Genomic DNA, 25758 nt, shown 5'->3' on the forward strand with positions numbered 1-25758 from the left:
ACCACAGGGCCCTTGTTTGTACCTGGTTGTGTTTAGCCATGCCTAATTCTCAAAGGTTTTCTTAGTTATACCTGTGGGGATGAAGGGTCTGATCAGCACTAAGGTTGTAGCCAAAATATTTGAAAGTAGTGATTAGAGCAAGAGGTGAGAGGTGAGAGAAACAAGAACCATCAGCCAAGGCCAAATCCTACCTTAATTTAAAGGCCTTGGGACAATGGCCTTTACCTGAGAAGGGCAGGAGCAGATAGATTCTTTTTGCAGAAGGAATATGCAAAATAGAGCAAGACACAGTGATACAACACTGCAATATGTTCCCATTTCTGCAAAATTTCTCTTTACCTCAAGGACTTCCTGAAAGAGTTTGCATCTACACTTTCTTGTGAAATACATCTTGATGAACTTCTCTTTCATAAAAATATCCTTTCAGAGCTCTCTAGATATGAGGTGCACAATTTAATAACAGACGGCATGGAGTAAAAGTACCTCCTTTACTTGGAAAAATCCTTCTACCTGATGTCTTTGCTGGCTGCTCCCTGAGTTTTGATTAGAATGAGCAATCATTCCTTATCCACCTTTCCACATCTTTCATGGCTCAACACACAGCTAGAGCATGTCCTTTCCAATGACCTCTTTTCCAGTCTCAAGACTACATCATTTGTCTCCAGTCATGTGAAAGCTGTCCTATACCCTTGACCATCTTTCTCAGCCTTTTCTGAACTTAGCTAGTTCATGTTCCAGCTGAGATGCAGACAATATTTAAGATCACAGAATCACAGAATATTCTGAGTTGGAAGGGACCCACAAGGACCACTGAGTCCAGCTCTTGAATGAATGGGCCCTTTCACGGTGTCTTTTTTAAGTAACAACAATTAACTTTAATACTGATTACATATAGTTGGGGGGGTGTCCTCTTGTGTGCATTGTGTTATGGTTTTTAACTCTGAATTTGACCTCTCATTTTCTTACTCTCACATTATCACATTTACTCATTTGCACAGAAATAGTATTCCTTATTACAGATTGAAATCAGAGTCATTGATCTAAAGTTTCCTGGCTTTCTCTTTCAGTGTTTTTAAAACTGATATTGCTTTTGCTATTTCCCGGTCACCTGCATCAACATAATCTTAAGAAACAGGAGTATTGCAGGTCATCTCAAATCTGCAGCTTCAAATTTGCTGAAGTCCTCTGGTCCTGACAGAGAGATTCTTATTCCTTCATCAGTTCACTAAAATGCCTTCTACTCACAGTTCAGCTCAAGGGAATTGTTTTGACTTATTCTACACTAAGAAGGACTGTGGGATAGTAGCATCTTAAGTTCCTGCATTCTGAATACCAATACAGATTTCCTACTGTGGTCTTCTCTTTGATAAATACTGTTGTTAAATCAGACACCTCTATCACTTACATACCTCTCACCTTTAACATATTTGGAGGAATTTTTGTTGTTACATTTTGTGCCTTAAACAGTTGGTTCTTTATTTCTTTTCTGGACTGTCTCACTCTCATTTTCCACTGAGTTTATGCTATTTTACTTTACACACTTGGACACAACTGGCACTTTTTGAAATCTTTACCTCTCTAATAGTCTCCTTAACATCTCTGTTTAAGTATTTCAGCTTAGTACTTTTTTGTAGCAAAGGATTAAAACTAACAAAACAAAACTAAGTATGCTTTTGCTTTGAATCCACAACACTGTGGATTCAGAAAATCACCACGCTGCCTGTAAGATTCTTTTAAAATTGATTCTTCATATTTAGATAATTTCTTATTGCGTTTAGACACAGTGATAATGTAATTTCTGTTGTCACAAGAGTGCCAGATCTGGGTCTGCTGTGGCCATTATTGCAGTGTAGTTCTTTCAGGGTGACAATTTGAACCTGCCCTGTGCATTGTGAGATAATGTTTTATTCTTGTGGGTTCTCTTCTCTCTTGCCTCTTCCATTCTGTGAAACCTTAGGGTCTGTATCAAACCCTCCTGTGACAGTTATCTGGTGTTTGTGGGGATGGGCCACAAGGGCAGTGTCCTGCTTATGGAAACTCCAGACTGTCGATTTGTGCATGTGAGTAAAATATACGAATGTACAGATCACACCACTGATCTTCCCAGAGTAACAGCTGAACTCGCATTGGGAATAATAATGAATCCTAGGTATGAAGTGCAGTTCATGTACCAAATAGTCAGCTGCTCCAGAGAAGTTCCTTCAGAGCAGTTGCAAGTCAACAGAACTGCAGCATTTACAAGACTCATGGGTGCAGACCAATATTCTAACGTGACAAACATGTAGAACTCACCAGTTGATTGCAGAAGCTCCTCGGTGGCGTGGTAGGATGGATGGATGGTAAATAATAGAGCCATGTTTTGGGCAGTCAATAACATCCATGGGGATAAACTGTGTACAGAACGGAAGGACATTTAACTCTGCTCCAACTGATTTGTAGGCTGCAACTACTTCCTGGATAGGCTTGCCTTTAGCTCTCCATTTGGGGAACTTAAAAACAGGAGTGCCGTCCTTCTCCGCTGCCAGTGCTGAGGGGCAAGAACAGTATTTTGTTCATTTCGTGTTCAAAATTCAAGCTGAAATCAGAGATATATTGGTGACAACTCAAGCAGATCATCAAGTATGTGACTACAGAACCTTTCTGTATGCTGTTTAAAAACCTTTGTGCTTGGATATATTTTATTCATTCTGTCTTTGATTCTCATTCCAGCAGCTTATGTCAATCCCAGCTTTCAGTTCTCTCTTATGACTTGCCTAGTAAGTACTAATGAAAGAAGAAAAGACAAGTATTCATACTTTACTTTCTCTTTTTTGTCTGTGAAATTGGATCTTGGGCTTGAGCCAGAGCATCTTTAGCCTCTTGATTTAAGTCTTAAGTAAATACTTATTTAAATATCATTCCACGCATGTTGGTGTGTACTGAAGTTACTTTTTGAAACAAAGACTGTAGCTGTCTAAGAGCACAGAGTGTTTAGAAAACACTTGAGACTTAAGCTTTTGAGTCATCTGGAAGTAAAAGGAAGTGAAATTATCTAATAATTTAATTTCCCTTTTTTCCCCCCCTGCAATCAGGAGAGATTGGACTAAACTAATCCTACAGTTTCAGTTACAATAAATATACGATTGAAAGGTTGGAAGAATTGGTTAGTTACATTTGTTAGTGTAATAACTCTACAAGAATAATTTATATACTGTAAACAAATTATGCTACATTGTACATAAAAATTATATAATGTAATCCAATCAGACATGGATAGTCAATTTTTCATTTTCTAAGCTGATAGTTGCCTTCTCTAATTCTTCCAAAATATGATTAAATCTTTTAATGAGGTAGAGTTGAGAATTACATGCTAGTCTGTGAACACCACAGCATCAGTAAGCAAAATTTATGTTTGATTCTTCCCTCATGAAAGTTCTGTAAAAACATGTCAGGACCAGACAAAAAAAACCCAAAAAAACCCAAACCAACAATCAAAAGAAAACCAAACAAAAAACCTCACAAAATAAAAACACACATAAAGAAACACAAAAAACACCCACAAACAAATGAATACAAAACAAAACACAAAACAACACCCAACAAAAATGAAGAGAGAATTGAAACAGCTCATGGAATGTAGTTTTGATTTCAGATTATCCATAAAGGTACATTCCATTCTGGCACTTCTATTTGCTAATCGTGTTAACTCATTGTCTTTGTGTCACTGAAACAAAAACCAAAAAAAGTGACAATTCAGGTGGTTCCAAATTAGCTTCTTTACCATGCTGAGTTCTGAGTGCAATGAGTACAATTCTGAATAAGCAAAACTTCTTTCTTTGGTAAGCCTCGAAAATTCTTATGCACCTCAACAATGGAAAAAGGGAGAGCAAAGCCTCCTCCAACCTTTCTAATGTGTTTCCTGTAGTCCAGGTGGAAGAGAAATAGGCTCTGCAGGCACACTGTCATATACAAGCTTGTCAAAAAGGGCAGAAAGCCAGGGATAACAATCTTGGCTCCATGCCCTGAGTGTCCCAGTCAGCACAGTGAAGCAGGTGACAGACATTTACACTTGAATACTGGCTCAGCAGCTATTTGCTGTAGATACAGATCTAGTTCAGAACGATTACCTCTAGGGTGTACATTCTAATAAGATATCCAGACTAATTTTGGTTTTCCAATATCTTAATACACATCCCTCTATGTTTAGAAACTACTTTAAAAGGTGCTTTTTTAAAGTACTGACAAACTGGTTAAACTGTTCCTAGGACTGGTGTTTGTTAAAGCATAGTCCTTGTACTGGATTTAGTGGAACAAAGGCAATATATTCAAGTCATTCCGATATAGATATAACCTTCTCATGAAAAGGCAAATTTGTTATGTACACCTGTAATTTTAACATTTGGATTCAGGCTACACTTACCCAAAGGATCAGCTTGTCCATTCTTGTCAGGCACGGTGAATACGCCCACAACTTTATATCCCTCTTTTCTCAGCTTGTTATATACTTCTTGTCCAAAAATACTTTGACCTATAAGGGCTAGCTTTAGCTTATGCTGATAAACCTGGTAAAAAGAATTAAAACAAAACATGTTCTAGGATGCAAAGAAAATATGTTGTTGCTTACATTTCTGTTTTGCTCTTTCTTTGTCAATTTTTAGTTTGACTTCTAATGGAATAGTCTTTTCTAACCTAATCACCTTTGAAGGAATAATAATCAATTTTTTGAGATTAATGACAGCAACATACAATTCAGAGAGAATATACTTCACATGAAAGTATCATCTGATACTGTCACTGATGTTTATATGGCTTTTTTATAATTTTCATTAGACAGACCCACTGCTTCTTATGAGAAGCTCCCTGATCTTGTCCATAGTCAGAAATGAAAATATATTTTTTGAAACATACATAAAACACTTCGTCTAGGCATAATTTATGTGCCTGGAACATGCCTTCTAAATCCATTGTAATTAAAGAGAGGTGTATTATTTGTGCTTAACATGTATAGACTAAAGAAGGCAAACTTACATTGTTCCTGAAAAGTTAAAAGTGATGATCATCCATTTGATCCTCCTACAAGCAAATAAAGGTGCTAGAGGAGAGGTTCCCTTGCTGGACCTCCACTGCCTTCTGCATTTAGATCCCAGTACACTAGACATGTGATTTAAGCTTCTTCAGGCTGAGCAGGTACAAGTAACCACCTCTACTTTTTTTTTTAAATTTATGACAGATAGAATCACAACACTACAATAATATCATAATATCAGATAATGCTACATTTTTCAAATGACTGTTTTCTGAGAAAACGACTTTTTTCCTTCAGAGTCCTTTGAGATTTATGGGACAGTTGTGCTCCTCTGCCACCCTACCTCCAGTCCCTCACCTCTAACACCTCCTTTATCCCAGAACTGGTACTTCTGTAGCTGCAAGAACTGCATTAGGGTACTGAACTAAGCAGGCATTAACATGAAAAAACGTGGTTTATTCTTAGCTGGATCTATTCACTAGTCTAATTTATAGCACTGCCATGAGTCCTAACGTAGGGCCAGCGGGGGAGCAGGAACGAGCATGGAAACAAGGCAGAAGGGTGGAACTGTCTCTATATGCACTGTCTTTGCATTTTTAGTCAGCTTTTGGAAAATGAAAACCGGAAACCTTTGAAAAACAAATGGGCTATCAGACCTGTTAAAAAGATGAGGTCTGCACAGAATAACCAGAAAACTTACCTTCCTCAAAGCTGAATGTGGCACTAACTATTCCTAGACTCAAACCATCATCAAGATCCCTCCTCTTAGGAGGCCTGAATGAAAGGTAGGAAATAAACCCACACTCTCCCCACCTTTGTTCTTAACTTCATTTTTCACAACTGGACTTTGACTTCCATTTTTTCCTTATGACCCATCAGAGGAATCAAAGCACTGTATGAATGTCTTAACCACAGACATTTGTTTTGCTTGTAAGTTGGCACTTGTATGTTTATCTCCTCCCCCCTCTTCCCCTTCTTAGGGTGCTGGGACATGAGGATACTTTAACTGAGTGGATTATTGATTGGATAACAAATGGTCTGTACCTCCCATCAGATCATATGACAAAGAGAAATGTCCTGAAAAACAGGTTACTCAAAACCACAATCCACTGCAATTCACTTCACAGCTGACATGCTATGGATGTATTTCACTGGTTTCAGGTTACATTTTTGTTGTACAGGTGGCTTTAGAAAAGGGAGTTATGAATTGGTATGAATATTACAGGAATATTGAAGTGTGCTTTTATTTTTTTATATAAAACAATAGGAAATAATTATTTGTAAAGGAGACAATATTTTCCCTGAGAATGAAACTGCATAGTAAAACTGTCCTGTATTGCAGCATTACTCAGCACTAGTGCCACTGCAGTAGAAACAAGCAGGAAAATACAAAGGTGGGCATAACTCAGGCCCTTGCAAAATCAGACTGTTACTATTGCTGGTAAGAAATGTCTGTGACACTGGTGATGATAATGTTACTAATTAACATTGCACTGCTGGCAGCTATACCTCAAATAGTCCACGATTTTGTTGTTAACAAAGACAAGGCCTTGTTCTGAATGACATCTTATCCTTGCAGTCCTTATCCAGCAAGACCAAAGAGAGGCAGGTAGTGCTCATTATCAATGCTTTACGATGAGTGTCTGTACCTTCACAGCAGAAATGTTGCTGCACTACAAAAAACAATTATTAGATTTTCCCAAGAATTTTATCTATAGCAGGCAAATTGGAGAAAGATTAACCAGCTGGATCACCGAACATGTTTAACATGGTATGAAATACTCTGATTACTGTACTGTGCTAACTAGTGCCCAACTAGTATATTGAATAAACATCAAAAATATTCCAGATGAGAATTCTACTCCTGTTCTTTCGTTAGCATCTCTCAGTAAGAACACAAGACTGGAAGGGATCTTCTTAGCTAATAAATCTTCTCCTCTACCATCACAAACAATCATGTCATATGATTGCTTTTCTAAATCTACCCAACCTCCTTTTCAAAGCACTTTTAAAGTATTCACTGCTGTACTCTACTGCTTTTCTGATACTTAGAGAATCTTCTTGTAACTTTAAGTCCAAATTTATCACCAGTTAAAGAGTTACTTTTTCACAGAGTTTGTTCACAAAGTATTAATAACATATGCACCCTTTATTCCTAAACTTTCCGTTCATGTTTCCCTGTGAATAATTTGATTCCCATATGGAATGGCATAGCAGTTCCAGTTCCAAATCATGCGTTGCTGTAAATCAGCATACTTTCAGTAAAGTTACACATTTAATTTGTGCTAGTTGTGGAACTGAATTAAGACATGATGAGAACAGACAACAGACAACACAGTCCCCAAATGAATAAATAAAAAAACCCCACCAAACCCAACCTGACACTGGCAAGACTGAGAAGACTGCAGAGTGGGAAAGTCTGTAGTGCACAAAAACATTAGTCTGGCAGTAAATCAGCTTTGCTGTCTCACACTTACAGAAAGTAACTCAAATGGGGACTGGTTTCACTTGCAGGATGGATCTGGTAACTGTGGCCAGTGATTCTTGAGTTCTCTCTCCACTGACTGGTACAAAAGCATTGCATGACATCTGATTAGACTGGTTGTGCATAAATATTCACTGCCATCAGTAGAAAGCAGGAGACAAACCCACAAGTCATGCATAGGATTTCTACTGAGTAAAAAAAAAAAAGGAAAGAAATCTGTGTGGAAGGGCTTGCATGCTCAGACCACATGTTCAGTCCTTCATTTTTTATTTGAAAAATTACAGTGGAACAACTGCATGAAATGTTATAGCCATCCATATCTTCTTTTGGAAACTGTCCTTAAGTATTTTTACCTAAAATGAGTCAGACCTGGGGAAGTGGCAAATTTCTGTAGAAGACTATAATGTGGACATAACACACAATTAAAATGGCAAGTTCTATAAGATGATACAAAGAAGAAAAACAGTTTGGTGTTTTCTGTCTTACAGAAATGGCACATTTTGGCCAGTGTTCCATCGCTAGCATTCATCACAAAACTTTAGAAAGGAATTTTGCTAAAGAACAACAAAACAGTCTTGGTTTTGAAAATGTGCTAGATGGATGCTCCACAATTATCACTAACATACACAGAGATTAAAATTTTTTTTTGTTTTTGACAGTGATGTTATTATTTTAGACTTCCTTTGCAGCTGCCTAGCTGACCATGAACATGTAGCATGCACGAACAATGCATGTGAGGGTTAATGGTCATGTAGCATCAGAGTGGACTTTTGCTACACTTTTGTAAGATTAACCAATTCCAAGTTATAGTAAACAATGCAGGTCAGGTGGCTTAGGGAGATCTGGCCTTTCTTTTATGACTAATCATAGAATAATGTAATTATTATGACAGCATTGCCAAAATGAAAGATTTTAGAAAATTAGTTTTCACTCTACTTTAATTCTGTTGTTTTCACTGTGCGAACTTCTAATTTCTTCTTTAACCTTTTATTTTGTTTATAACGTAACACAGATTAACAGTGATTATGTTTTCTTCACCCAAGTACTCATGATTTGAATGAAGGAAATAAGATAAAGGTAGAAGCATAAAATCTGAGAAGTGTTTGTACAAGCAGTCTTATCTTGAACGCTAAACATTGAATAAACATTTTAATCCATGAAAGTTCACCTTTTTTGCCACCTCAATACAAAAGCACAGATTTAACTTCTGTATTTAAAAATTCTGTCCGTATGATCGACTTATACCATATTGGAATTTATTTTAAAGTAGCTCATTAAAAGTTATACAGTATTTTAATGTTTGATTCCATTCTGGTTCTCTTTTTCCTCCAAAACACTTAAACAGAAATAAAACTAACAAATAGAATTAAGTACTGCATAGATTGCAGCCTGACAAATGCTGGTAAGTATCCTGTAAACTTCTAGTTCCTAGAAATGGGAGATAAGTCCAACATCTACCTTCTCTTCTCTAAGAAGAGTCTAAAGTTACAAAATCTCTCTACAGGAGAATACTCATTTTTTGGATAAAAATAATTTTCTGTTACTGCCTCTTTTGTATGTCTATCTAAACTTCAATCGATTATCAGCTTCTAATTAAATTCCCTGAAAATTAAGATCTAGTAACTGCTGCTCTGGGTGAAAACCTTATTATCAAAAAGATTACAATATTTTACTTAGTTTGCATAGGAATTTAGTTAAAGCTAAAAATACATGAATGTTATATCTTTTAAAAATTATCATAGAAAGATGCCTCTTTTGAAAAGCAGCACTGCAACTTTATTTCTATTGAGATCCCCCTACATGTGCTAAATTTAAGTGCCTGCAAACAGAAACCTATAGTAGAGCCCCGCCCCCATCTACATACACATCCAGGGCAATGTGTTCCCACCGTTCATTCATTCTCCCTCTTTTTTTTGGCACTGCTGGTTGCATTTCCAAAAGGTTTGTGTTAAATCTCTTGTTCTAACGCCTTCCGTGCAGATACCTTGGGAGGATTGCTGTCCTCACAGGAAACTGAGCAGCCAAACACGAAACAATGAACAGTCTCTAGCAAAGAAAAAAATCCCCCAAGCCTCATTCAACTTGCCAGACCTACACAGCTGGGCAATTCGGAGTGGACAAGGCTTTTGGGGAGTGGTTACTTGCAGGAGTTCTGCAGTCCATGTATGTAACAAGACATAAAGAAAATGACTTGAAACAAATGCTCAGAGCTGTAAAAGACTAAAACATGGGGTGTAGAGGAATTTAGACCATCAACTTAGACCAAGAGCTATGACCCGGCGATGAGAAGGTCACAAACGGAACAGGCCAGAGCGGGGGGCTTCTCTCTGACACTGGGAATGGGCACGGTCCCTTCTAACTGAGATGTCAGCCTTCGGCTTCTCTCAGGGTAAATCCAGCATGAGGGAGGCAGAGAACGGCCGCATCACATTGTTCCCGACACACAATTACGCGGCACTATCACGGCACCGCTGGTGCCTCTTCCCCGCAGCTCCCAGGCACATCCCTGCAAGATGCAGCGCCCAGATGATGGCTGCGATCCCGCTCGCCGAACAGGCGGGCAAGACGCAGCCCCTGCACCCACACCGAGCCCTTTCCCGACCCTGCCGTGCCTTTAAGCGCTTTGCTAAATGCTCGGCAGAGACAATACGCATCACATCCTGGAAAATACCCGCTCCCGCCATCCCGCTCCTTGCTCGGCCCCTGGCTGCCCCCCGGCCGGTTCGCTCCCGAGCTCGGCACGGCACAGCACGGGGGGAGCCAGGTCCGCGGGGCCGGCCCGCTCTACTCACCGCAGCCGTGGTGCAGACGGTCCGCAGCAGCCGGGGGGCTGTCCGCAGCATCTTGCGGCCGCCCGGCCAACACCGCGCCGGCTCCGCGGCCGCGGCGGAGCGCCTCGTCTGATGCAACCCGCGCCGATGCCGCTGGCGCCGGGCCAGCGCCTGCATCCGCGGCGGCGCAACCCCGCCCGGGCCGCGGCCCCCGGGGCAGCGGGGCCGCCCGCACCTGCCGCGCCCGCCGCGCCTCGGCGCCGGGGAACGGCGGGGGCCGGGGCCGTGCGGGGAGGGGAGGGAAGGGGAGCCAGGAGATTGCCGCTGGCCCCCGATCCCAGCGCGGCGGCTGAGCTCTCCCGCTTGCTGCCGCGGGGCCCCAGGGACCAGCGGGGTGGCGTGGGAGGCTCCCGGCCCGCCAGCACGGGAGTGACAGAATCACAGAATCGTTAGGTTTGGAAGGGTCCTCTGGAGATCACCCAGTACAGCCCCCCTGCCAAGGCAGGGTCACCTACAGCAGGTCACACAGGAACGCGTCCAGATGAGTTTTGAATGTCTCCATGGAGCGAGACTCCCTGGGCAGCCTGTTCGAGTGCTCCGCCACCCTCAGTACAGAAGTTCTTCCTCATGCTGAGGTGAAACTTCTTGTGATTTACTTTATGGTCATTGCTGCGCGTTGCTGAGCACCACCGAAAAGAGTCCCGGTAAGCACCCATCTGAGAGGTACTTGGAGGCATCAATGAGATCCCTCTTAGCCTTCTCTAGACTGAAACAGACCACAGCTCTTCTAAGAGAAATGCTCCAGACTCCAGACTCCTCACCATCTTTATGGCTCTCCACTGCATTCCCCAGTAACTCCCTGTCTTTCGTGCAGTCACGGCCACCCTGGGCACTCAGGTGGCATTTTGAGGTCTAAGGTGTGTGAAGTGTCCCCAGCATGCTCTGGCCATTTACGGTTTGGGGGCACAAAACAGCCTGGGGGTCAGAACCCCTCACCTTCACCTTTGCCCTCCCTACTGAGGCTGTTGGCGAGACATCCCCTTGACTCTGCTGTGGCAGTCAAAGATCGTGAATTATCAGCATTAATTTTTTATTAATTACATGCCAGTAATGGGGTTAAAAAACACTAATAACTTACTGGAAATATGTATCACCACCTTTGCCAAGTATTATTAAAGCAGCTCATTCTACTTAATTTCTTAAAAATCTGCCTCTTGAGTTTTATTTATAAAAGTGTTTCAATTTCAATATTATTTGGAAGCTAAAACAAAATTTTGTCAGAGGTGCAGATATTGAAAATACAAATTCAAGGTGCTAAAAAGACCAGCAGGCAAGTGAAAATTATACAAAAAAGGACAGGAATGGCAAAAGCAAGAGTAGACAGCATGGCAGTAATATAAGCATCATTGCAAATTAGGTCAGGTTTAAACCCCAGCAACGCGAAGAACGTGGGTATGTAACAAACTGAAATACATGATGTTCCTGTCAGGAAAACATGGAAGACAAAAATGGAAAAAAAAATTCTTATAGCCAAGTTGTGAACTATGTCAGAGAGGTCAGAGGCAATGATTAAGCCAAAGTTATGACCTGCACTCACCTTGCTACTGTTGAATATAGAGTAGACATGCAAACATCTGTATCTCAATGAGACTTTTTTATGCTTTCCTGAAGAAGAACTGCAATAGTAATCAGCAGGGTTCAACTCCCAGCCCCCTAACCTCTTCCTCAGGGTATTTCAAATGTTGAGAAGTACCATTAGAATAAGGACTGCTGCAGTACTGCTGTTTCATCCCTTTTCAGGGGGCACAGGAAGGACAGGTGCTGCAAGAGGTAAATTGTGCCAGTCCCCAAGCAAGTCAGGTTGGCACAACACAATCCCCCCACAGAGTAAAGTTACACAAGGGCTTGCTTTATGACAATAATGATATAATATCATTATTCATTCCCTGATTTAGTCCTATTCTATCAGCAAAATTCTATCCTGTTCTTTATTCAAGACTCTTGGTGGTCCCATAAATAGGTGGCACTGAGTGGAATTAACAGAAATTTAAAAGAAAACCTTTTTAATTAAAATAAACCACTGCACTTCCATTGTTCAAAGAAAGTTCCACAAAGAAAAACCACTAGTCTGTTCCTATAATTTCTTTTCTATGGGGTGACAAAGAGATTTCAAGGAGCACTTGTCCGCTTCAGTGAAAATTCTCCTCATGATGGTGTCATGTGGAGTGTGTGGTGATGTCTTGGTTTGAAAGACTGGTGTCTGCTGGGGAAGGCAGGAGCCTCCCTTGGAATGGAGAATGTAAACCCCATCCCTCTGAATTATTGTGATTTTGAAATTAAGGGGTTCTCAGGCAAAGAGATGAGGATAGGTATAACAGTTCTTTACTAGTGTGTGTAACAAGGCAACCAAACAACAACAACTCTGGTATTAATAACAAACAGAACCAGGAACCCCGTGACGGCCTTCTCGGCCGAGATGGGAAGTGATGGCGGAGAGGCTTTGCTTCACAAAACCCTGGGGCCGTCGATCCCGGTGCCCCTGCAGGACTCTGAGGAGCACCAAGCTGGAACATCAGGGATGAGCAGGAATCCTGGGCTGGTGGATGAGATGTATCAGGAGCTCCAGAGCTGTGGCTGGAACCGCGGGATGTCCCAGCAGGGCAGGAGGTACAAGGCTACAGCGCAGAGAAGCTCAGCAGGGCCGAGGAAGGGGTGGGGTCGGACAGTGGCTCCCAGGTCTGAGCAGGGCAGGGAGAGGCGAGCTCAGGATCCGGGCAGGCAAACAGATGATGATAGGCCCTTATTTTAGTGAGGTGGGTGAAAATAAGGTCCCAGTTCAGTGGCTGCTCTCATGAGCAGAGGCTCACCCCACAGAAGAAGAAGCAGAAGCTCCGCCTGCGGTATGGCAGTGGCAGCAAACTCCTTTCCCCAAGCAGCAGTAGCTCTGACCCGCAGAGAGAAACTCCTCAGAACGAGTGAGATGCAACCAGATGTCCTCCTTCCCCCTGAGCTTGGCCACTTCTTTGTTTTAAGTACCCATAAGTGCCCAGTAGTCAGTGTTTCTTAGCGACTTACAGGAAAAATTCTATAGGTAAGAAGGAACAAAAGAAAAGAAACCTCCAACAGGTGATTTATTAGATTATGGAATAATCAGCCAAGGGAGTTAGTGACTTTCTTTGCTCTGAAGTATTAAAAAAGGAAACAAGTAAAATTAATCAAAAAGTTTTATTAACAAAGTGAGACAATACATAAGTTGTTCCTTCTCTGTATCTGTTGTACTATGCGTTCAGAAAGAATGGAGTACAGTAACTCCAGATTTCATCAAGAAAGTTAAAGATTTTGCTTTGTGGCTTATTCTTACAATATGGTTATTGGCTGCTTCCATGGGTATGCAGCCTCATATCTTCCAATTATCTCACAGAAAATCTAGAAAATTTCATTGCTAAATTTCTTTAAAATACTCCCTCTTTAAATTGTACAATAAAACAATTAAAACTCATAATTTTGTTGAACTAAAATGCATCATTTATGTACATGAGTTGCTGGTCTGAAATGCCTGTTGTTAATATCTTGTTTTCCTTTTTGAATTGGGAGTTTCTTTCAGAAAGATTAACTGCCCAGTTTGATAGGTCATGTTGTAGCAATACAAGGATTATACAGGCTCATGAGCAGCTCAGTTTGCAGCTGAGCAAACCCACGACCTGCTCAAACAAGAAGTATTGACAGTCGTCACTAAAGGAATGATAACACTGCCTCTGACAGTAGGAGAAATCAGTGTGTGTGTAGTATTCCCATGACTTGATGGAAGCTGCATAAATTCCATACAAGAGGGTGCAGTCAGCTTCTACTATAACAGCTGGCATCAAAATGGTCCTATAATGCAAGGTTTGGAACTGGATTAAAGCATTGCTGAAGTTCACAGAACTTCAAATCTTGGTTCATGATCCAAAATCCTCTCCAACTAGAACACTACACTTGGCATTCAACCACTAACACACAAGCTTATGGCAAAATGCCTGATTTTCCTGGGTAAGCAATTTGTAATAATCTGTGGCTCTATTCCCTGTACACACACAACGTAGACAGTACAACAGTGCAAGTGCAAATCACCAAGGTTTACTTAGTTGGCACACCTTCATCTCCAAACACAATTCCGAAGCTAGTTAGACAATAACAAACCTCTATTTACTACACAGACTACTAAAATGTTAGATGACAAAAGGGAAAAATCACAAGAGGAGGTGTCTGTTGTCAGCATATAAGAAGAGCTATATAAAGAAGAGCTGGGAAGGAAGATGTGGGATTTATTTTAGATTTCATAGCAGTACGAGAGGCAGGGACATGAATGGCCATGAAGGTGTGCTAAAACACAGATAAGGATGGTATCTTCGTACCACCAGCTTCACACCATCAGAGTGGTGAATTCATAAAAATGAAGTGGTTTTAACAACCACTTAACAAATTGTCTATGTAGAATTTCAAGTGCAAATAGTTACAATCAAGATTTTTGGTATCCAGAAAATTATTAGGCTGACCTCTTTGAGATAGGTCTTGTATGACCTGGTAAACTCCAACATCAGTGTTAAATATCGTAACAGTTACAGTGCATTCCTCTGGGCTTTATGTTTTTGGAAAAAGTGACACAAAGTATCACCCATTAATTTTTGTTCCCCAGTCAGAGAAGTACCTTGCAAATTCGTAATTTCTTGTTCATCTGGGGAAAAAAATCCTAGCACCAGTGCTTACTTTGTTTGGAGCACATTTTATACATCAAGCTTCCTTTTTTTGTTTTTTTTTCCTTCTTGTCGTGATCCTTTTTTCATAAAGCCAAAGTTCAGCTTTGGAAAAAAACCTTGGAATGACCCATAGTAAGCATGGATGTTTTCCTTTGTGTTATCAAATTTCCAAGAGATGTATGTCAACAAATGGCAAAAACTCATAGGAAGATATGTTTACAAAAGCTATTCAGGAGTTAAATGTACAATAGCAAAAATCTGTAAAATGTGTTTGCATGTGCAGAAATGTACAGAACAAATATATGACTTATTGCAGCTGAATATTTTAAATCTTTGGAGATTTCTGTGAAGCAGAAGCTACTCAGTGCCTTTGAAGACATCATTAAGACTTGGCAAGATCACTAAGGAAAGACTGTTCCACACAGCGTGCACATACTGAAGTGCTTGGGAAACTGCTTGGAATCTTCCAGGATTTGCTTTCTTTTGAAAATCGTGCCCTGGGACTCAGTAATCAACTAAATTAGCTCTGCATAGGCTTTTTGTTGTTGAAAATCAGCCTTGATGGGGCTATTCATGATGATTAAAGGTTTGGTCATAGTTCAGACTCAAATTCCTCAGGAGTACTTTAGAGTTCATCCAGTTTTAAAGGTCGAGTAATTAAAAAAATAAAGTATGGCTTTGTATCGTTGTTCACTAAGTATGTTAATTGCATGACAAGTTTCAACTAAAATTTCATACGATAAAAACATTTTCTCTTTTTCCACTTGTTGAAGCAAGATTTTATGGGGAAGTTACTTTGTCTTTATCTCTGCAACACTTATATTTAAAACTTGTATTATTTTTTTTCCTCAGAGGGTCTTAACTAGACCTGAAACATTTAAAACCTTATATTTGACATTTCATTTTTCCAGACTAACCAAAAGTAGACATATATTTGATGAGGAAAGGAGATTATTTCACCAGTTTAACAAGCGGTAAGAACTCTCATGTGCAGATGCCTTACTCATATGGATAAATGAAAGTCTCTTGGATTCCATGTAGAGTAGAAACTACATCTGCAAAAATTATCGCTATCTTAGTGGAGTGGAGCTGCAAAGAGAAGATCTCAGACAATAAATCCTTTCTGGGAATTCTGCAAAAGTCTTGAGCAAGATCTTTATTTTATTTAAAATGTTCAGAGCAAAGCATCAAACATTCCACAGACAAGGAACATAGAGACAGTTGGGTTTCTGCACATACAGCAAGTCAAATTCTTTCTCCTCTAAGCAATTACAATTCTAGTAATTACGAACTGTCAGTCTTGGTGGAGCTTTGCATGTATACACAAGAAGCAATATCTGCTCTGGGTGCTTTTCTACCCTTTTTTTTTTGTTTAAAAAAAATGGCTTCTGTATCATATAGTTTCAAATATCAGAAAAATACTGTTTAAAATACCAGGCAACTGTATTGTCCATTGTAGTATGATATTTCTAATTGGGATTATTTCAAAGGAGAAAGGATTTTTAATACCTCATGGAATCAGGCCCCTGTTGATTTATGAATCCATAACCACTTCATAAATAAAACAGTCATAGTACCATATTAATTCTGCTGTGTTTTGTACTTTATTCTCTCATGTACCCTTTCTGTATTCAAGCGTAACAAGTAATTTCAGCTGGAACATATTTGTGTTAACATTTCAGTCAGTTCCTGTGAAAGTCCATTGTGAAATTTAATTTCATGATCATTTTGGCCTGACCAAAAGAAATGATTGCTTTATCGGTTATGTCTGTGTTCAGTAATGGTCAGCTTAGAAATCACTGTCTATTAAACAAAGTCTAAAGACCTTTCTTATTACTCTATTTCCTGAAGATTCTAACAGATATTTGAGCAATCTTAGCAATTCCTATGAGTTTGTACCACATAAAAGCATCCTGGTACCAATGAAAGCTGTGTCACTCAACTTTTAGAAATTATGTTTATTAAATGTCAGAAATTTCACATGAGTGAACAGCATAAAGCCATTCACTGGTAAGACAGCCCAGCAAATTTGTCAATCAAATCCAAGCCAGTTGCACTGCCAGTGAGCTTCAAAATACAGTCTAAATCCGATTTTCAGAGAAAACAGAAATTCTAGCAGAATCTACAAGTGACCGAAGTAACTTCAGTATGAGCAACAAAACACTGCCACCTAGGGAGCCAAAGGAAAAGCCAATTATCAGTCATTTGAATAAATGGCAGCATAAATTTAACCGGTGTAATTAACTGAGTGTAATTGGGATTTTTTTTTCAGTTATGGAGCCTCCTCCTCCATTAAAAAATGTTGTATTTCAATGTTTTATTTTGAAATTATTTTCTTTTTCTGTATTTAAAATAAGGGCTACATCACTTATGCTGTGGGGATCACAGCGTGCCCTTTGGAGTGGCCACTGCACAGACCACCCAGTTGGATTACCTTGCATCCAGTTTTAATCTCTCGATTTTACAATAAGCAACCCCGTAATATTTACTTTACAAATTCAGTTTAAATGTGGGAAGTGAGTGCCCTACCAAGTGCCAGTTCTGCAGGTTTCTCCCTTGTAGCATCCTGCAGAATTAAGGACACCTTTTGTTGAGACAGAGAGCAAAAGGCCTGATAACTACTTTTTGAGCAGTCTGAAAGCCTCTGTTCATGGGCAGTCTTACACGGCTGAAAGGAACAGCACTTGTTTCAAAGAGAGTTTGTAAAGAAAACTACTCTTTTTTTGTTTCATTTTTCAAAATTGGAAGACATACATTGGCTTTGAATAAATGTATAGCAGCTACACTGAGTTCAATTAAAGCTGCACAGACAGAACAAAATCCTTAAAATCTAGGATGAGTTGTGTTTTCATTTTGTGTGATATTCATCATTTCCTCAGAGATACTTGTGTTCGCTGCCAGCTGTCAATGTCCTGCACAATTAAACTTTTAGTTCCATTAAAACCCAATGCAAACATCTTCAGTTTGCATAAGCGCCAATGAGCGGAGGAGATGTATTGACATATTTACATCCTGATTATTTGACATGTTCCCAATCAGAGTTCTCTCCAGTAAAAAAAACCCAACGAAACAAACAACTTATTTCAAGCATTGTTTATTTCATTTCACACAAAGCTAAATTTGATCTCTTCTTTCCCAGGGTGGCCTCTTAGAATGCACTTTAAATAAGAAAAAACTCATCAATAAACGTGATCTTTCAACCAACTACACTTTTCATCCCCAGAAACGTTAAAATCAACAGATTCCAAAGGATGCTTCCTTTTAATCATAAAGCAACCAGAAAGCAGGTGCTATTTTCAGAATTGCTGCATTATCAAGTCAGCATTTACGGATGGCCCTGCACTTGCTGATACATCTCTCATCTGGGTTGCTATTTTTGTTGCTCTTTCCCCACTGACACTGCTGATGCTCCTGGTGATACCGCCTTTGAAAACCATTTCCTTTTCTGCTAATGCTACAGATTCTGCTGAGCTAATGAAATTGCTGTGGTCGCTGTTAACGGCCCTGAACGGCTCCTTCTCTCCCTATCCCAGGAACTTCTATTTTTATTCCGATTTTACACCCCTTAGGGCCCTGGGGAAAAAAGAAAATTTAAGTGGCACGTAGGCATGTATCTCCTGGCCCCTGTGCCCACAGCTGACAGGGGGATGATCAGCGGCTGCGTTGCGGCTGTGCCCGAGCTCCAGACCGTCCCACGCAGGGTCGGTTCCTCGCACCGCGTCCTTCCTCCGGCACCAGCACGGGGGAGCGCTGGGCGGCTGCGGGGCCCGGCACGCTTCAGCCGGCAGAGCTTCCCCCCGCCAGCAGCCTGCCAGAGCTGCGGACTCGGTGTCACAGGGACTGGGCTGGGGTGCCCAGCGCCAGCGCCAAGCAGGAAAGCTCCCAAAGCCCCGGTGCCTCGGAGGCCGGCCCTGCCTCACCCCGCATGACCGGCTCAAGCTGCCGGGGCTCGGAGGAAAGGGCGGGGGCAGCGATCTCCCTGCCCGGCCGCGGACAGCGGGGAGCGCCTCCCGCCCGCGGGGCCTCCCCGCGCTCTCTGCTCCGCGGCAGCGCTGAGGGCGCCGACCCCCGGTGCGGCGGGCGGAGGCAGGGAGGGAAGCGGGGAGGGGCGGCGGAGCGGCGCCAGCGCTGTCCCGCCTCCTCCCCCGGAGCCCCGGCTCCCCTCCGCCTCCATTTCCCGGCGTGCGGCGCGGGCGCGGGCAGGAAGTCCCGTGCGCCTGAGTCAGGGGCGGCCGCTGCCGGGGTCGGCGGCGATGGCGCTGGAGACGCTGTCCCCGGACTGGGAGTTCGACCGCCTCGACGACGGCTCGCAGAGTGAGCGCCCGCGGAGGGCGGGCCGGGCGGGGCCGGGCCGAGGGGTGCGGCGGGAGCTGCCCGGAGCGGGGGCAGGCGCGGGCTGAGCGGACCCTGCTGCCCCCGGAGCGCCCGCGGCATCCCCGCCGGGAGCGGAAGGGAGGAAGGAAGGGAGGAAGGAAGGGAGGGAGGGAGGGAGGGGGAAGCAGTGGCGGGAGCTGGACGGGCTCGTCCTCCCCGGGTCCCCCGCGGACCCTGCCCCGCGCCCCTGTCGCCAGCCCGGCGCTGAGCCCTGCGGTCGGGCCTGCGGGGCCGCCGTGCCCTTCTTTGCTCCCACCACCTCTCCGTAGCTGTCGGGGTTGTTTTGGGGTGGGGAGAGCGGCTTTTCCAGCCCTTCATCCTTTGCTCCCTCGGGGAGGGCCGGGCTGCCTGTGCCACCCTCTCTTTTCTTGCACGAGCCGGGCTTGCCATGAGAAGCGTGTTTCTTTCCTTCCTGTCACTTCTCGTGGCACACGAATTTTTGCAGTGGGTTCCTTGGTTATCCAGAGAAGTCACATCTAGATATGTTGTAACCAGTTAGTTGTACTCAGCTTTCATTGGTAAAGGCTGTCACGGGAGGGGGGCGGTCACTTGCAGTTTCACCTATAAAATATAATTGAATAAGATCTTGCAGTGCTGAAGTCTTTCACGGTGGGTTCGTGTGCCTGTCAAAATCCACGTTTTACTCAGCCTGTGGAGGTGACCTAGTTCCTAATCAGGGAACTTATATGGTTGTCACACTGTAATACACACTGTAAATTGAACTGCGCCAAATTAATTTTACCAGGTGTTGCTGTGAAAATATGTCACTCATGGACCAACTGTTTCACATATAATGTTATCCCAAGGGATGACACTGTTTATGCCATCTTCATTTAGTCTGGTGAAGCTGTCCTGAGCAGAGCTTTTTATCAGTTCTCTAGTTGTGGAAAGGAAAATGTAGCTTTTACTCAAAATGCCAGAGCCCTGCTAGTTTGACGATAACATGAAGTGCAACTCCAGAAAATTTACATGGCTTAATATGCCCTGTTATCACCATCTCGAGGGTGAAGAAACAGGCAGATCTTCCATCCAGAACAGCACACAGCGTTCTAGAGAAAAGCCAAAGAAAAATCCTGTGACTTGAAAGGCATTTTTTGTTCTTGCTGTCTACTTTCACTTTGTACCGCTGTCATTTAGCAATTACAACTTTCTCAACTGAGGACATGAGGTACTGAGTAAGTCTAGTCACATCTCTGTCCTAGATATGTATGGCTATGGCACTTGCAAACCGTGCTGCAATGAGTTCATTGAATATTGATAGTGCTGATTTTATGGAAGAAGTTAAGATTAAGCTGAGGGATCTGTGCTACTGAGTTGCTCTCTTGCACTGTTCTAACTATTATGCTTTAGTTTTTATCACTGAGGAGAAACTAAATCAGACTATTCTAAACACATTATACCTTGTGAAGTATATATGCTGCTCTGAAGAAAAGGATGATACCTGCTTTCTGATTTTTGATTTCATTTTCTTCCTCTGTGTGAGTCAGTTTATTTAGGAAAAGTCATCTTGGAAAGCTTTCCTTATCTCCAAGTAATTTTTTATCTGTGCAGTTCTGCCTATCTGTGACTAGCTAAGAGCTTCCACTCTGTTGTCTCACTAAGAAAGCAAGAAATTATTCCTGTGTCTTATTTTATAGATGATCAGTACAAGGTAGCGAATCGATGGCTATCAATAATTAAGTATTTGGAAGTATTTAGTGAGCTGTAGTGTTGCTCAAATCATTTGTCTGCTGGAAAGGTGACAGTCTTTGGATCTCTAGCAGAGTGCTGTTGTGAGGTTTTTCTTTGAGAAATGCTCAGTGGTTTTGTTTCATAGGGAACTGATTTGAACAGCAGTGCCAATTGCCTACTCTTGTATGACTTTGAAATTTTTTTCTGTTCTTCCTATGAAGTCCCAGTAACTCAGTTTTTTTGTTCTTAATTTGTCTTTTGTGTGAAGGGAGAAGATGTGATTGGGGAAGTACCAGAGCATAACTCTTCAATGTCTCCCCCACTTCAGATTTTCTAGCAGTGAGGCACTGAAGCTGACTTGGTAGCTGGTTAAAATCCATTCAGCAGGGCTGTGCATCTATCAGTGTCTTACTGCTTTGCTGCAGCAGAGCTTACAGAGGATGCACTGGACAAAACCTGAAGGATGAGATGGATTTGATGGAGTAGAATAGTACAGTGGTACAATTTAAGGGCTACACATCAGTGCCTGGAGTGCTGCTGATGGAGAGTGTTTTCTTCACTTGCTTCTTCCCCTGTGTGAAATTCAGTCTCCTGATCTTGACAATGCCTGTGCACTGTCTGGGCTGCAGGTACTGCTAGAACTCAGTGGCACTAATACCATTAGTGTGGAAGAGTGTGCTATGCTCCTTGGGTAGGCTTTGCAATCTGTGTGCCTTTATGGTTGGTATTGCTGCTACTTTCAAAGTACTGTCTTAAAATTAATTCAGGTCTTCACTGCAGTCATTTCTCCTTCTCAGTCTCAATCTCCCTGTATGTAGTCCTTTTCATCTTTTCCTTATCAATTTGCCTTTATTCCTTCCTCCCTTTCTGCCTGGTGCAGTTTCTCAGTCAGATATTTTCTTTCTGCAAGAAATTTTTCAATGATAATTGATTCAGCAGTGCTCTTCCACTGAAGTAGCCATCAGCTACCATTTGGCTCAGTTGTTTGCAATGAGGATGAGTAAGAGGTTGAATAAAAGAATATATTATTTTTAACTTTCTAGGCCAGTCTACTTGCTGAAATGTGAAAAGGGCACACATAAAGCTGCGTGACAGCTGAATTCTTGTGTAAGAAAAGTTCAGTTGTTCAGCTGACCTTCATTCTCTAACTTTTTTTAGATAATCCTATTTTCAACAAATAGCAGAAGATCACAAGCTGTTAGATTTGTTATCTGATTATGGGGAAGACACTTTAGTCTTCACGTGAAAAAGGGTTGTACTTTCTGAGTGTAGAAGCCTTGACTTGTAATCATTTACTCCGTGGTTTAGATTGTGCAGCTAAGTGAGTAATGGTGTATAATTTGGGGAGGAGTGGGGAGTATCTTAATATAGAAGATAAAAAAAGGTCAGGATAGAGAGCATGAAACTGTTTTTTGCACCATTTGCCTTTAGATTTACTTTGCTAATTAGGACCACTGTTGTTGGTGTTTGACCAGCTGAATGTTAGCCTTCGAACCTATTTGTCCCTTTGAACCTACTTGCCCCTGACACTAACAAGACAACTGTGCATTTCAGTGCCCAGCAGAAGAAAAATTCTGCCTGAGAAGGGTGAATTTGAAAGTGGGAGGGAACCACTAAAAGCCGTGAGCTTTCTGTGGAATGCTCAAATAACTCACTGAGACCAGCCAGGGAGAAGTGGAAAGAGGATTGCTGGAGATTCAACTGAGGCTGAAATGATTAGACCCACTGCCTCAAAGTTCTTAAATAAATGCGTATGTACTGGTTCAGCTGATGGGTAGGGTCACATGCTGGGTTACAGTTTCTTTGCTCAACATGTTATGTGATTGTTAAAGTCTTAGTTTAACAACACATGTACCTTTAAATTTTTTTTTTCTGCATACTGCTTAGATGTTTGATACTCTTCAAGTAGTATTTGAATTTCTTTTAAACCAACACTAAGTTACAGGATTATTTGTAAACAAATAAGAACTTTGTATTAAATCTGCATTAAGGAAAAATGCCACCACAAAATGAGGAATACAGGACTAAAGCTAAATAGCATCAGGTTAAATGTTTTTTAATAACATTTTTTGATATTGCAGTTCATTGAATTGTCTGTAAAACCGTACAAATGTTATCAATTCTCAGAAATTCATGCTGAAGTGCAGTTGAAGAATTATGGAAAATTTCTTGAGGAATATACATCTCAGCTGAAGAGAATTGAAGATGCTTTGGATGACTCTGTTGGAGATGTTTGGGACTTCAGTCTTGATCCCATTGCTTTAAAGGTCTTCATATATTTAATATACATTGCAACTGTTACTTTCCTAGTTTGTCCTTTCCTTCAGAACCTCAGAAGTAAAAGCTTGATGCATTTGTGCTCTTAAAATTTTGTGTTTGAGAAACCTATCCAATACTGTTTCAATACTTGTTTTAATTATCAAGTAATTAATAAAATTGGTGCATATCATATGAGAAGTTTTCATACTATTATTTTCTAGTCTTATGGATACTAGCAGAAATTAAATGAATTTCTAATTCTTCATGCGTTGGGAAGGCTGATTTCAGCAGACTTCTTCCCTGTGACTGTTAGTGTTTTTATCTGGGAGCTGTGGTTCCAGGAGAGCTCACTAATGGTTGTAAAACTGCAGAGTGAACTGTGTGTGTATTTATAGGTTGTGTTTTGACCTAATGGCCTTGGTACAGTATTGGCTGTTTTCTTGGCCACAAGTTCCCTGTCCTCTGTGGAGCGTTAGTTTTTCCTCTTCACCGAATTTGCAGACATAATTTAAAAGTGCTTTTGTTGCCATGTGAAACTTGTCTGTGCTGAAGATGCACTCTCAAGCAATCATCTGTCTGAATAATTTGAATTAATTATGTGTAGGGCCACCACAGTACTTCACGTTTATGGACTAGTCAAAATCAGGCTGACTTAAGCACAAATTGTCAGTGCATACAGATGTATTTTCTGCTTCTTGTTTCCAGCATTTGGGATTATTAATTCATGTTTTAGTTTTCCTGAGCTGTTTTTCTCCTACATATGCCATAATGACCATGCTTTTGCTTTTCAAGTTTTGTAACTAAATTGTTGTAAATGCTATGTAATATAGCTAGTTATTTGCCTGTCTGCCTAAAGGGAAAGGAATTTCCATGTGAAGGTGAAGAGTGAAAGATTCCTGCAGTGCAGGTTGCCAGTAATGTGCAATTGTGGCTCTCTTATTACTGACCCTATTTGAGATTACACTGGAGGGAATACTTGGCTAGTTGGATAAATGTATTTTTGACTAATGTTTTCTGAAGTTGCTGATCTGTTGTTTCTGTTTGATTGTTTTGTGTTTTTTTGTTTGCTTTTTAATTTTAGCTTTTGCCATATGAACAGTCCTCCCTACTGGAGCTCATAAAGACAGAAAACAAGGTAAGCATTTTATGCTTAAAGAAAAAAAAAAGTTATTCAACCTCAATCCAAGCCCTCTAAATGTGAACTTGTTTGTAATTGGTGTGATTTTTTTTCCTCACTTTGAGTCTAGGTTCTAAACAAAGTTATAACTGTGTATGCTGCTCTTTGCTGTGAAATCAAGAAGTTAAAATATGAGGTAATTCAGCTTTTTATTACTGTATATGAAAAGGTTTGCAGTTTGGCAAGCTGATAAATAGATTTATTTTTATCGGTAAAGAAACAAGATTTGTCTAAATAATTTTTGTAGCTTGATTACATATATGCTATTTATTAAAAAACAAATTTCTGCTTTTGTTGTTAGGCAGAAACTAAATTTTATAATGGCCTCTTGTTTTATGGAGAAGGAGGTAAGTAGCTCCCTTTACTGTAAAAATATGTAGTTTTGTATTATTGCTTCAGGTTATATAAAATGCTACAATAACTGTAATTTTATTATGTGGATACATGCTTTCTCTGTCATGCACACCAAATGGAGAACTTTGAGGGTATAGGGATATATGTTAGTGTCTTGTAGTTGTCCTGAATTAGCTTAAGATGAGCAGGTTTATCTGTAAAGCCCTGCAGTAAGTACTGTGAACAGGAAATTTTGTTGCAGCTTTATTTACATGGGAAGTAGGGAGTGTGAGCTGCTGAGGTTGCATTAAATGTCTTACATACAGCTGTAGCAGCTATTTTGCAAGGAATGGTGCTGAAAACATGTTTTTCACATGTAAACACATCCTAAACCAACTTATTTCCTTTTGGGACTACATTTGACATTGGTTGTAGTAAAACAATAAATGTGTGATTTAACTGTAGTAAAACAGTGAAACCATTAATAAATAACTTGACCCAAGTCCTGCCCATTTATGCAATTGGTATTCCAAGACAAGTTGGAGTGTGTTGATGTCACCTGCCCTTCCAGCACAGGTAACTCACATCACATGTTTAGACCATGGCACAAGATGGGCACAAGTAATTGTGAGTCAGTTCACAAATGAGACACTGCTTTAGGTGAAAGCTGATTTTTTTCTTGGGGTTAAACTGGTAACTCCAGAATGACTGGCCTTAAGCTTCCACCTTAAGGGATGCTAGCGTAGGAATAAGCACTTGATGGAATAACCATCAAGATCTTGATCATAAGGGTTGAATATATTAAAGAGTTGCTTCAGAGACTTATCACCCAACTTTGTGTCTCTTTCAGTAATTTGAAAGAGAGGCAAATCCTTTTCATAGTAGTATTTTAAAAGGGCGTCCTTAAAGCTTTTCAAGAGATGAGAGAGTGTAACAGAAATATCAGG

The 25758-nt window shown here is 41.1% G+C and overlaps 2 protein-coding genes across 6 annotated transcripts in view; one reads left to right on the forward strand and one right to left on the reverse strand.

The window, feature by feature from the left end:
• The window catches only part of ALDH1L2 (aldehyde dehydrogenase 1 family member L2), a 38966-nt gene extending 28081 nt beyond the window's left edge, over positions 1–10885 (reverse strand). The window contains exons 1-3 of the mRNA XM_063395729.1: positions 10283–10885; positions 4400–4541; positions 2293–2527 (exon numbers count right to left, since the gene is read on the reverse strand). Of these exons, the coding sequence (XP_063251799.1) occupies positions 2293–2527; positions 4400–4541; positions 10283–10438 (533 nt within the window). The 5' untranslated portion in view covers positions 10439–10885. The remainder of the gene's footprint in view (positions 1–2292; positions 2528–4399; positions 4542–10282) is intronic.
• Positions 10886–19113: 8228 nt separating this feature from the next.
• Positions 19114–25758, forward strand: part of WASHC4 (WASH complex subunit 4) — a 39579-nt gene continuing 32934 nt past the window's right edge. For 4 of the 5 annotated variants that reach the window (XM_063395733.1, XM_063395734.1, XM_063395735.1 and 1 more), the window contains exons 1-5: positions 19114–19311; positions 23170–23309; positions 24383–24436; positions 24549–24614; positions 24780–24825. In XM_063395733.1, the coding sequence (XP_063251803.1) occupies positions 19251–19311; positions 23170–23309; positions 24383–24436; positions 24549–24614; positions 24780–24825 (367 nt within the window). In that variant the 5' untranslated portion in view covers positions 19114–19250. The remainder of the gene's footprint in view (positions 19312–23169; positions 23310–24382; positions 24437–24548; positions 24615–24779; positions 24826–25758) is intronic. The other variant, XM_063395737.1, reaches the window with a different exon arrangement.

Source organism: Prinia subflava, chromosome 4, assembly GCF_021018805.1.
Source record: "Prinia subflava isolate CZ2003 ecotype Zambia chromosome 4, Cam_Psub_1.2, whole genome shotgun sequence".
NCBI lineage: Eukaryota > Metazoa > Chordata > Aves > Passeriformes > Cisticolidae > Prinia > Prinia subflava.